The 13228-nt window shown below is 38.8% G+C and overlaps 1 protein-coding gene across 3 annotated transcripts in view; it reads right to left on the bottom strand.

Annotated features, from left to right (window-relative positions):
- The window catches only part of CKAP5 (cytoskeleton associated protein 5), a 106803-nt gene that overhangs the window by 56119 nt on the left and 37456 nt on the right, over window positions 1-13228 (bottom strand). For all 3 annotated transcript variants that reach the window (XM_079928414.1, XM_079928415.1, XM_079928416.1), the window contains exons 4-8: window positions 12155-12361; window positions 8129-8300; window positions 7052-7184; window positions 6554-6654; window positions 4612-4725 (exon numbers count right to left, since the gene is read on the bottom strand). In XM_079928414.1, coding sequence (XP_079784540.1) covers window positions 4612-4725; window positions 6554-6654; window positions 7052-7184; window positions 8129-8300; window positions 12155-12361 — 727 coding nt within the window. The remainder of the gene's footprint in view (window positions 1-4611; window positions 4726-6553; window positions 6655-7051; window positions 7185-8128; window positions 8301-12154; window positions 12362-13228) is intronic.

Below are 13228 nucleotides of genomic sequence, written 5' to 3'. Positions count from 1 at the left end.
ACGGGTTCCTAAGATCCCGCACGCCGTGCCGTGTGGCCAAAACAAGCAAACAAACAAACAAAAAACAAAACGGAAGTGGGGAATATGGAAAAGTGTTTATTTTTAAGAAAAACAGTGTATGTGGGAGGACTCTATTCCAGCGTTGAGGAAAAACTCAGCAACTCTGTTCTAGAGCTGGGAATGAAAGCTTTAGCTCACAATGTTAATTTAAGCTAAATAATGGGAAATATTCTGTAATTAAAAGTGCTGTCACTTCTCCCATAAATCTAGGCCTACAATGTGATTTTAAGTAATAATTAGTATTTACCTTTAACTAGTAGTGTAAGCCACTAAACAGTAATCAAAACAAAAACACTGTTAACCAAACAAACCAAAAACCCCCCAAAACCCATCGTGATTGTGTTTAGAAAACTATAATGAATACAAGAAAAAGAAAGACCAAGAAAGACCAAGTGAAAAAGTATTAATAACACAGAGAAAGTCAATGGAGATTATATAATAAAACACCTTGAAAACCCACATCTTAAAGATGAAAAAATATATATATACCAACCAATATCCATAGGTAATTGACAAAGTCAAAGAAGCTATCTGAGGGGTGGGAGGGAGGGAGAAAAGGAATCTTATAAAGAACTATAACCCGTGAGAACAAGAAAGCCATCAAAATATGCTAGGTCAGGTGACAACTTAGAAGAAGACAGTTTATGAAATAACTTCAGGAATATCATAAGGAATTTCAAAATGAATAGTTTTTTACTATTTGCATTAAAGGGTAAAATTGGGAAATTAGTAAGATTACTTCATAGACACTAGAGAGAAGAAACTATTTACGGAAAAAAGAGGGATGGGTCTACAAAGACCAACACAGGTGAATATAATATGAATATGGCGTGGAGAGCGGGTGGGGGAAGGAAGGATTGGGAGTTTGGGATTAGTAGATACAAATTAGTATATATAGGATGGATAAACAACAAGGTCCTACTGTATAGCACGGGAAACTATATTCCATTTCCTGGGATAAACCATAATGGAAAAGAATATGAAAAAGAACATATATAGGGCTTCCCTGGTGGCACAGTAGTTAAAGAACCCACCTGCCAATGCAGGGGACACAAGTTCGAAACCTGGTCCGGGAAGATCCCATATGCCTTGGAGCAACTAAGCCCGTGCGCCACAACTACTGAGCCCTCGTGCTACAACTACTGAAGCCCGAGCACCTAGAGCCCGTGCTCCACAACAAGAGAAGCCATCGCAATGAGAAGCATATGCATCGCAACGAAGAGTAGCCCCCGCTCACCACAACTAGAGAAAGCCCACGCACAGCAACGAAGACTCAACACAGCCAATAAATAAATAAATAAAAATAAAAAAAACAGGGCTTCCCTGGTGGCGCAGTGGTTGAGAGTCCGCCTGCCGATGCGGGGGACACGGGTTTGTGCCCTGGTCCGGGAAGATCCCACATGCCGTGGAGCAGCTGGGCCCGTGAGCCATGGCCGCTGAGCCTGCACGTCCGGAGCCTGTGCTCCGCAACGGGAGAGGCCACAACAGTGAGAGGCTCGCGTACCGCAATAGATAAATAAATAATTAAAAAACATAAAAACAGTAAACTGATTTAAAAAACCAAAACAAAATTTTGGACTTCCCTGGAGGCACAGTGGTTAAGAATCCGCCTGCCAATGCAGGGGACATGGCTTCGATCCCTGGTCCTGGAAGCTCCCACATGCCGCAGAGCAACTAAGCCCATGCACCACAACAACTGAGCCTGCGCTTTAGAGCCCACAAGCCACAACTACTGAAGCCCGTGTGCCACAACTACTGAAGCCCATGCTCCTAGAGCTCGTGCTCTGCAACAAGAGAAGCCACCTCCATGGGAAGCACATGCACCGCAACGAAGAGTAGCCCCTACTCGTTGCAACTAGAGAAAGCCAGCACGCAGCAATGAAGACCCAACACAGCCAAAAATAAAAAAACAAACAAAAAACCAAAAAAACCCCACAAAATGTCATGTTAATTTACATTGACATTAACTTTTCATTGTTTTAAATATTTTAGCCACAAAATTAAGTTTCTTTTTACTTGTTTGTTGCCTTTGATTGGTTGCCCCCACTCCACCATGTAAAGAGGGAAAGTGCCTCCTGCTACCCTAAGATCTCACAGAAATCCACTGTCTATGTCTACCCAAATATAAAGACCCATAATCTTCTCTGTATAGAATACAGACAGAGCTTATATTCATAGTCACAATGCCAATGGAAATCACAGAACAGTCTTCATTTGAAAATATAATATCCTAAGAAAATGCATGTAGAGAACATCAACTATTAACATTCCTGATTCCAATTAACATTCCTGATCATTACATAGGGAAAAATAAAAGCTTTTATTTGAGCCATTGAGAATTCAGTGCAATATATGTTTCCATAAGATTCCTGATAAAAATTATATGCTAGAACTTACAGAAAATCTGAAGCTCTCTTCAAGGCCACTAGAATCTCATTTCCCTTACCACCTTCTACCCTTCCTTTTTCCTCCCAGGCTCCAGGTTGGCGAAATGTTTTCCCTAGGGCAATTCCCTTTTAATTACAGTCAGTCCTCCATAACTGCAGATATGGAGGGCCAACAGTATTCATTGTACTATGCCTTTTTATACAAGGAACTTGAACAGATTTAGTATAGGTGGGAGCTCCTGGAACACCCCCCCTCCCCCCACCGGGGATACCAAGAGACGACTGTAGTCTTGCCTGGGTCTTTGGCTCTTCAAGATGGAAGACTGATGAAAAACGATTTTGACAAATAATATCCCTGTCTCCAAATCCTACTTAGAGGAAAGCAAAGGAAGGGTGACTGTGAGAAGATACGGTCCATCCTCATTATTTATGGATTTCATATTTGTGAATTCATCCACACATTAAAATTAACTTATAAGCCCCAAATCAATAATTGAGGCACTTTCCTGGTCACTCACAGACAAGCACAGAGCTAGGAAAAATCTATGTTGCTGGATGTGCACATTCCCAGCTGAGGTGAACAATGCAATACTCTGCCTTCTTCTTTCAGCTCTCATACTGTACCCAAGTATCTTTTTCGTAGTCTATTTACTGCCTTGGTTTTTTGCATTTTTGTGCTTTTGATTGGGGCTTTCACTGTTTAAAATGGCCCCCAAGTGTACTGCTGAAGTGTTGTCTGGTGTTCCTATGTGCAAAAGTGCTGTGATGTCCCTTTCGGAGAAAATAAATGTGTTAGGTAGGCTTTGTTCAGGCACGAGTTATATTTCTGTTGGCTGTGAGTTCAATGTTAATGGATCAATAATACATACTGAATAAGATGTCTTCAAATAGAATAAAACAAGGTTATGCATTGATCGGTTGATGAAAATGTGACCAGAGGGTTGCAGGACCTTAACGCTGTATCTTCCCTTGGAGCAATGGTTCAGCATTTGCTAATTCAGTGTCTGTGGTGACTTTACAGAACATAAGTACTATGAATAATGAGAATTACTCTTATATACACATATAATTAAAGAGTAACCTCCTCCCCCCACCATGCTAATCCTCTGCAATTTCAGGCTGAAGAAGCAAACAAAACATTTTCATCCTTGCTATATTCAAGAAAATGTCTTCAGGGACTTCCCTGGTGGTGCAGTGGTTAAGAATCTGCCTGCCAAGGCAGGGGACATGGGTTCGAGCCCTGTTCTGGGAAGATCCCACATGCTGCGAAGCAACTAAGCCTGTGTGCCACAACTACTGAGCCTGCACTCTAAAGCCCATGAGCCACAACTACTGAGCCTGTGTGCCACAACTACTGAAGCCCGTGTGCCTAGAGCCTGCGTTCTATACAACAAGAGAAGCCACTGCAATGAGAATCCTGTGCACTGAAACGAAGAGTAGCCCCCGCTGGCCACAAACTAGAGAAAGTCCACACGCAGCAACGAAGACTCAACGCAGCCACAAATAAATTAATTAAATGAGTAAATTAAAAAAAAAAGTTTGTTATTAAGCTCTATAACTACATCCACAATTGTCTGATCTATACTTTCAGACTTTATGAAAAGTCAGTACATACAAAAATATACACCCCAGCATTCAACTTGTTTGGACCTAAGCAATAACAAAGGAGTATTTCCTAAAATATTTCTTTCTTATTTAGTACTTACCTGCTTTATAATTGACCACATATCCCCAGATCCTGTACTTTACATGCTGATATAATACAAGGTGGTATCCCTCGCTATCTAATGAAAAACACTCTTCATATTTAATATTTGTCCCATTAAATAGAGCCAATTTAAAAAGCTCATTCTGTAGAATTATAAAACTAGAATATCTGGTTCTAGATCAGCAAGATTCTCTATTTCTTGACATTTGTACAAGCTACCAAACAGCATATTTAAAGTCAAAGTGATAATAAAGATTGAAAACCAATCCCTCTAAACTAGCCTAGGACAGTCATTTTAAATAACCCTTAAAAAAATGTATGCCTATAATTCAAAAACCATCAATAGTGTTCCCTAAATGGCAATGCAACTGTGGTAAAAAAAGATTGACTGATGAAGAAAAACTCAATGGCCTGGTCTGCTGTTGGGATACCAATGCTGAAACTCCTCACATTTACCTTCTTCAAAGCTTTTACTAAATCTGCATAATCGCCTGCTTCCAGTTTGGGGTTTTTCACTAGTACTTCTACAGCTTCCAGGGCTTCTTTTCTTTCTTGCCATTTTTTTGCCTCCTACAAGACACAATATGAGTCAATTGTAGAACAGAAAATAAGAGCGCAAAATAAAAGTCTATTTCTTGCATGCTACTAATTCAAAGATATATATTTTTTGTTTTCAGAAACTTTCTAAAGCTAGTCAGAAATCAAAATTACAAAACTGTGTAGCCAATCAGAATGTTTTGCTCATATACATAAAATTTTGTTCATATATTAAAAGTATTTTTGTAACATTTCATAACCCTAATGTTCTACAATAAGTAAACAGAATGAAATGCCATAGACTTTTCCTTCTCATTTTCTGGGTAAACTTTAAGCAAGTGTTAAACAGAAAACATTAATAGAAAGCATTTCTAGCATATCTCACAGCGGCACATCTACAGGAGAGAGGAATTTCCATATTGATAACATTAGAAAGACCAGAAAAGAACAAACACATAACCAACAACCAATACTGTTCTAATCCTGGATATTAGTTTTCCAGATTGTAGGTATAATGCTAATTTTTTGTTTTGTGTATATAAAGTACAATATGCTTCACTAGAATTCGAATACCCACTGTTGGAGAGAACTGGGGATAAAAACAAGATGACAAACCCATCACCCTGAAGGAATTACAATTCAATTCAATTTATCAAATATTTATTTGTTAATCAGAAGATAACAGGATACTCAAGGAGCTGATAGCAGAGGTAGGATGATCTTCAATAAATAACTATCAGATCATGACGACTGTGACAGGAGAAGTACAAGCTGCTTTGGTAATACAACAAGAGGACTTAGCCCAGTTTAGGCTTTCAGGTACAATCTCCCCCAAGAAGTGATACTTAAGGTGGGATCTAGACGATGAAGAGTTATTATGAGGTAAATGGGGGGAGAAGAATGTTATAGGCAGAAAGAACAGCATATTAAGGCCTAGAGTTTAGGGGGGAAAAAAAGCTTGGCACATTTGATGCCAGGAGAAATTCAGTATGACTGAAGCATGGAGAGTGAGAGGAATTAGAGATGTGGCTGGAAGGTAAGTGGGGACCTCAAAGGTACCATAAATCACACCTCAATGGCTACAGTATGATTTCAGACATCATCTTAAAATCCATGGAAGCCATTGAAGGATTTTAATGAGGCAATACTATGGGAAGATTTCCATTTTCAAAAATGACACCTCTAATTATATTGTGAAATATGATGGGAAGGAGGCAAGAGCAGACAGGGTATCTTGTAAGAAGATTATAGCAGCATACAAGGCAAGAGCTGATGGTAGTGGCTGGGATAAAACTTTCTCAGTTGGGGATAATTTTGTCTCTTGGGGTACATTTGGCAAAGTCTGGAGACATTTTTGACTGTCATGACTTGGAGGAATGGTATTACTAATATCTGATCGGTAAAGGCCAGTGATGCTGCTAAACATACAACAACGCCCATGCAATTCCCCAAGCAAAGAAATATCTGGCAAAAAAATGTCAACAGTGCCAAGGTCAAGAAAGCCTGGGGTAGGGGGAAAAAAAAAAAAAAGAAGTAACCCCGGGGTAGAGAAAGAAATCCTGGGGATGGAGAAAGGGGGATGAATTTGAGAGATATTTAAAGGTAAAAACCAGACAGACAACGAGGAAAAGATATAAGTCAAGAATAATGTTCAGGTTTCTGGCAAGAAGTAAAAAGAAGGACTAAAGTAGGTACATATACAAAGTAGTATGGGAACAAAGAAGAAACAACTGACTCACTTTATTAGGGAAGATACGGGGTGGAAGAGGGTGCACCAGGAAAAGGGCTCAGAAGAGCACTCTAATTATATTCAAGTAATTATTTAAAATGAAATAAACGAAAGAAGTCTACCATTACTTACAATTTTGTCATAAAAGTCTTTGGGAAGTTTGGAAAGAATTTCTACTGCTTCCAAAAGCTCATAAGCATCTATCTGTGGTACCTCATCACCATCGTCACCACCTTCCAGGAGGAAAACAAAACAAAACAACCCTTAAAAATGGATGAAATGGGGACTTCCCTGGAAGTCCAGTGGTTAAGACTCGGCCTTCCAATGCAGGGGGTGGGCATGGGTTCAATCCCTGGTCGGGGAGCTAATATCCTGCATGCCACGCAGTGTGGCCAAAAAAAAAAAAAAAAAAGAAATCGTTTACTTATTAAACAGTTATCAGCTGTCCTTTCACACCCCTGATGAAATCTTGATACAGGAGGGATCAGAATTACTAATCCTACAAACCATAGGATTGTATGTATTTTATTAAACAGCAATCCTATAAAATGCACCTCGTGAACACAGGTTACTGTGACAGGGCCAGTTCTTGCTAATTTTTATAGAAACCAGCGTTGAAAAGTGGCTTACCTCCCTCAGCATCTCCACCAGCAGACTGCTGCTGTTCCAATTTAGCTTCTAGTTCTTGCTGGGAACGCAAAAACCTACTTGGTTTAGGAGCACCTGTTGGCAGTTTGACCCATTCTTCTTCTAGTTCTTTCAACTGCAAATATCATAAAATATTTTAAAAACATATCTATATCTCTGCCATTAGAGAATATATTTATATTTACTAATAGATCAGAACCCAATTTCTTATTTATGTGGCTCTAATAAGGCAAACAAGAAAAGATAAATTTAAATTGTGCACATTTTGTAGTATGAGTCAAATTGATGTATATCTACTATACTGAAGATATATGACTAAGCACTTAGAAGAATAAAATCCACTTTTTAAGACACTCTCATTACTTCATGAATTCACATATATTTGCAACAAATAATGTCTCTAAAACCAACTGAAATGTAAAAAATAGAATGCATTTTGTCTAAACAGATATTAAGTCCTGCCACTCAAAAGTATTATAAAAGGATCTTATAGGACTTCCCTGGTGGCATAGTGGTTAAGAATCTGCCTGCCAACGCAGGTGACACAGGTTCCAGCCCTGGTCCGGGAAGATCCTACACGCCGCGGAGCCACAACTACTGAGCCTGCACTCTAGAGCCCGTGAGCCACAACTAATGAGCCTGCACTCTAGAGCCTGTGAGCCACAACTACTGAGCCTGCGTGCCACAACTACTGAAGCCCGCGTGCCTAGAGCCCGTGCTCTGTAATAAGAGAAACCACCGCAAAAAGAAGCCTGTGCACCGCAACAAAGACCCAACACAGCCAAAGATAAATAAATAAATAAAGTAATTAATAATTAAAAAAAGGATCTTATAAACTGCTATAGATTCAACACTAACCTACTGGCATCGGTGAATGCACAGTATTTAATTTGAGAGGACACAGTAACCGTAGAAACAGGTATGCTCAGAAAAAAATGATTTCAAAATTAAGAATGAAAAATAATTATTTGTAAGGACAGAATATCAACAACAATGACAGGAAGGAAATATCTTCATATTAACCTTATACAAAGACAACCAAAAAACTTTGTGCCTCACCTGGACAGAGTTTATACTTTGTAATGGGGGTCTCAGAGCATCTCGAATCCATCTATAAATCTCCACAGCAATTAGTTTGGCTTCATCTCGAACAGCCTTCTCTCGAGACTCAAAGAGTTTTGGCAACACTTTGATAATTGGCTTCAGTAAGATGATTTTGGAACCAAATTCACTAGAAGTAAAAATTGGAAAAAAAACTGTCACCGTGCAATATGCTTTGGTAAAGTGTTAGCCTGAATTCACTCAAACATAGTTCTATATCTATATATAATAGAGACATATAGGTTGAGTTTTTTTAGGGAAGAAGAAAAAAAAACTTATAACAACGTCTGTATTTAGATGCCATTCTTCCAAGAATATTATTTAATGTCCAGAGCCCAAAATAATATTACCATTTAAAAACTTTCTAGGTAACCAGTCTAGGAATTACTCAAATCTAAAATGGATCAACACTTGTGTAACATCTTAAATACATATGTATGTACATTAAGTTTAAAATAGAAACAAATCAATTTATAAATAATTAGATGAGTGAAATTGACTTTTAATAAGCTTGCTTATTTATTTATTTATTTAGCCTGCGCCGGGTCTTAGTTGCAGTACACGGGATCTTCGGTGCCACATGCGGGATCTTTAGTTGCAGCATGTGGACTTCGTAGTTGCGATATGCGGACTCAGTTGTGGCATGCATGCGGGATCTAGTTCCCCAACCAGAGTTCGAACCTAGGCTCCCTACACTGGAAGCATGGAGTCTTACCCATTGGATCACCAGGGAAGTCCCTTAATAAGCTTTTATTAGCTCTTCTATGTGATTACGGGGATTCACTCCACTTGATAGATCACCAATCCTGGCAGTGTGTCTTTCATTCCTGACTCGAAGCTATCACACTATAACTTCAGGCAACTGAAATCTCTCTTTGCTTCAGTTTTCCATGGGTAAAACAGTTGCATTCTGACTTCTTAAAAAGGCAGTATAGGGCTTCCCTGGTGGCACAGTGGTTGAGAGTCCACCTGCCGATGCAGGGGACGCGGGTTCGTGCCCCGATCCGGGAAGATCCCACATGCTGCGGAGCGGCTGGGCCCGTGAGCCATGGCCACTGAGCCTGCATGTCCGGAGCCTGTGCTCCGCAACGGGAGAGGCCACAACAGTGAAAGGCCCCCGTACCGCAAAAAAAAAAAAAAAAAGGCAGTATAGGGACTTCCCTGGTGGCACAATGGTTAAGAATCTGCTTTCCAATGCAGGGGACGCAGGTCTGAGCCCTGGTCCAGGAAGATCTCACATGCCGCAGAGCAACTAAGCCCGTGCACCACAACTACTGAGCCCGCATGCCACAACTACTGAAGCCCGCGAGCCTAGAGCCCGTGCTCCGCAACAAGAGAAGCCACCAAAATGAGAAGCCCTCGCACCAACGAAGAGTAGCCCGTTTACTGCAACTAAAGCCCGTACGCAGCAACAAAGACCCAACGCAGCCAAAAATAAAATAAAAATAAATACATTTATAAAAAACTAAAATAAAAAGGCAGTATATTTAACATTATATATCTGTCACATATCATATTTTTAAGTTCCCAACTTAAAAATATAGCTTTCTGATTCACTGCTAACATTTCTGAATAACAAATTCTGGAGCAAGAGAGATTCAGTTATGAAAGAAGACTGACATTCTGTAGTAGGATCCATATATACTATTTATCTATTATCTAATGTACACAAATGCAACAAAATGTTTCAGTAATAGCTACTGACACACTCTAACAGGTTAAAGAAGGAGACTGAAAATACTTTCCCTAGAAAGTGATATTTAACAAGACACCAGTTTGTGTAAATGGTGCAAATATAGCCATCATAGCATGAAAATAAACCAGATGATCTTCAATATTTCCTTTAAAATCTTCTATTTTAATAGAAAAAAAAATTCTAACTTGGTTCAGCCGACCTTTAAGACTAAAGGAAAAATAAGAACTTATAGCGACGATAAACCATTCTGTTTAGGAATACTCATCACAGTGTCTGAAGAACCTAACATTTGGGATCTCTTAAACTTCCTTTACATTACTACTGTTTCATCTGATTTTTGTTTATTTGTTTCACTATCCTGGCCTAGTTCTGAAAGATATTTAAAAAAAAAACAGATGGAGCAGGTCCAAATGGAAAATAGATACCTTAACAATACAAAACCTAATCTTGATATTACACATATTACTATAGAGGGGAAAAAGTTCTAAAAGCTTGTTTTAGGGGCCACAGATCATTTTTGGTCTCCTGAAGCTACCACTAACATAGATAGCTTGAGGAAGCTCTGGAACCAAGGACTGAACAGTTCCTGAAGGTCCCAGAGAGCTATCTAGTAGTTCTACTATAGATTCTGAGATGCCTTAGGACAAATAAAGAACCATACAAGGATGGGACTAAACAACAACATCTATAAGGAAGACATAAAAGACAATATACCTAACTTGTCCTTTTTCTACCCTTATTCTCCCAGTCAGCTTAAAAATGAAATAGCCAGAGTTCACAGAACTCCAGATTAGAAACTTCTAATTTTAAGGTAGAATATAGTATAATATATATTTTTATTAAGAAACTCATTACTAAGGACAGATCTATTAAGACAAGCACCGATTTGACAATGCAGTCAATTCACTAAATTTCTAAGACAACAGAATGAACACACTATTTACTACTAATAAAAATACATGCCTTCTACACTAGAATAGGCTAGGGATGAGGAAAATTTTATCACAAAAGAATCTAAGTGAAAGTCAAATTTTATATAAGAACATTATGAACCAAGCAAAAGACAAAGTTTACTGACATAAATTGAAGACAGTTTAACAAAATTTAGAATTTTGATACTTTCATGTAAGATAAACACCGAAGGAAGCGTATTCTCCAAGAAGTAGGTCATATACAAAATCACAAGAGAGGTGAGTTGGGATGATCTTCACACCCACAGGTCACACATTCAGGATTTCACTAGAGCTGCTTTCTAAAGTATCTCATGTGGAAGTATTGGGGACAGGATATCAGATTAGAAGGACTGCCAAATCAGAACAAACCAGTGTTTTGTCTAATTCAGATTTCCATAGAAAATTACAGCCACTTGTTCCTGAAAGAGATCCCATTCATGAAAAACTTCACTGCCAAACAACACTTAATTCTAGGGTTGAAAATAACTTATTACATAAGAGTAAAAGTTATTTTCTATTTCTGTTGCTATGCTTCTATTTAAAGGCATATAGCATTTGCTTCTATTTTATTTTAAAAAGCACCTAAACAAAGGTTTACTTCAGCCAATGTTTCAAGGTACATAAATTTATGCCTGAGGATAACAAGAGAAACAGAGCTCCTTACCCTGAGGAGTGCTTTTCCATGAAAAAGTTAATTCATAATCTGAGAAAAGGTCAGAAATATCCCCCGCTCATCTTTATTAGAAAGAGATTTAGGGACTTCCCTGGTGGTGCAGTGGTTAAGAATTCACCTGCCAGTGCAGGGGACATGGGTTCAATCCCTGGTCCGGGAAGATCCCACGTGCCGCAGAGCAACTAAGCCCGTGCACCACAACTACCGAGCCTGCACTCTAGAGCCCATGAGCCACAACTACTGAGTCTATGTGCCACAACTACTGAAGCCTACGCACCTAGAGCCCGTGCTCCACAGCAAGAGAAGCCACCAAAATGAGAAGTCCACACACCACAATGAAGAGTAGCCCCCACTTGCCGCAACTAGAGAAAGCCCGCACGCAGCAATGAAGACCCAACACAGCCAAAAATAAATAAATAAATAAATTTATAAAAGAAAAAAAAGATTTAGATCAAATAACTATGCAACACACTTAAAGGCTAAAATTACTGAATACAAAGTGTCACACTTGAGGAATGGCTTTAGCTTTTCCAGGTCACTTTTCTGGTTGGTATGGTCTGCCAAGTCAAGCCCAACAGCTTTCATTTCTGTTTAAACCAGGAACCCAAACTCAATTGAGATATTCTAGTTAACAGAACGAAAACAAAAAGAAAAGGTTTTACCTTAAGGCTTTCCTCAGTGTCTCTATACAGGCCACTATGATCTTGGGGTTCTTATTGTCCAGGCCTTTCAGGAGCTCTTCTTGCACAGCCTCTCCTTTCTCAATCTCTATGTACATTAGACAAATCTCAATGCCTAGCTCCTTGGCTTTGGCCTTGGGTTGGTTGAACACTTTACTCACAACACCTGATACAACTTCCCCTGTGGTTCTGTAATATAGATTATAAACAACAACAACCATACACATAAAAACACACTTTAGTAGAAAGAGCCGGAAAAGGTCATGGAAAGTGGGGGAAACAAATACTTTTTTAAAAATGCTGAGAAATAAAGTAAATGAGACTCTAAAAACTTTATGTTCAAGTAAAACAGAAACAAACTCACACACTTAGAGAATGAACTTAGGGTTACTGCAGGGAAGGGATAGCCAGGGAGGTTGGGGTCGACATGTACACACTGCTGTATTTAAATAACCAACAAGGACCTACTGTATAGCACAGGGAACTCTGCTCAATGTTATATGGCAGCCTGGATGGGAGGTGAGTTTGGGGGAGAATGGATATATGTATATCAATGGCTGAGTCCCTCCGCTGTTCACCTGAAACTACCACAACATTGTTAATCGGCTATATTCCAGTATAAAATAAAAAGTTAAAAAAAATTATGTTCAAGAACATGAAAAAAAAAACTTATGCAAACCATAAGAGGTTAAGACATGTCACAACAGACAATGACACAGAACCATAGTTTCTATTTACACATATAGGAAATTTAAACAAGAAAGCAAAAATCCCTTGAAATCTCACTACCCAGAGAAAACTACTTTCAACTTTATGGTATCCATCCTTCTAGACTTTTCTATATGCAGAGATAGATAGCCAGATACAGATACATTTTATAAAAATAAGATTACAGAGTTCTTACTTTTTTGGAAAATTTTTGAAAGTCATTTTAAACACTTTTTAGGACAAGAGAATTTCTTCACAGAGGGAATGGATATGTACCTTTAATAACAAAAGGCTGTTCCTGACTCCTTGGCAAGACTTTACAGTAGCTTTATTGCTTTGAGTTTCTTC

This window comes from Stenella coeruleoalba (genome assembly GCF_951394435.1).
Source record: "Stenella coeruleoalba genome assembly, chromosome: 8".
Classification (NCBI taxonomy): Eukaryota; Metazoa; Chordata; class Mammalia; order Artiodactyla; family Delphinidae; genus Stenella; species Stenella coeruleoalba.
Note: the sequence above shows the minus strand (reverse complement) of the source record. Positions and strands in the feature narration are given on the sequence as shown.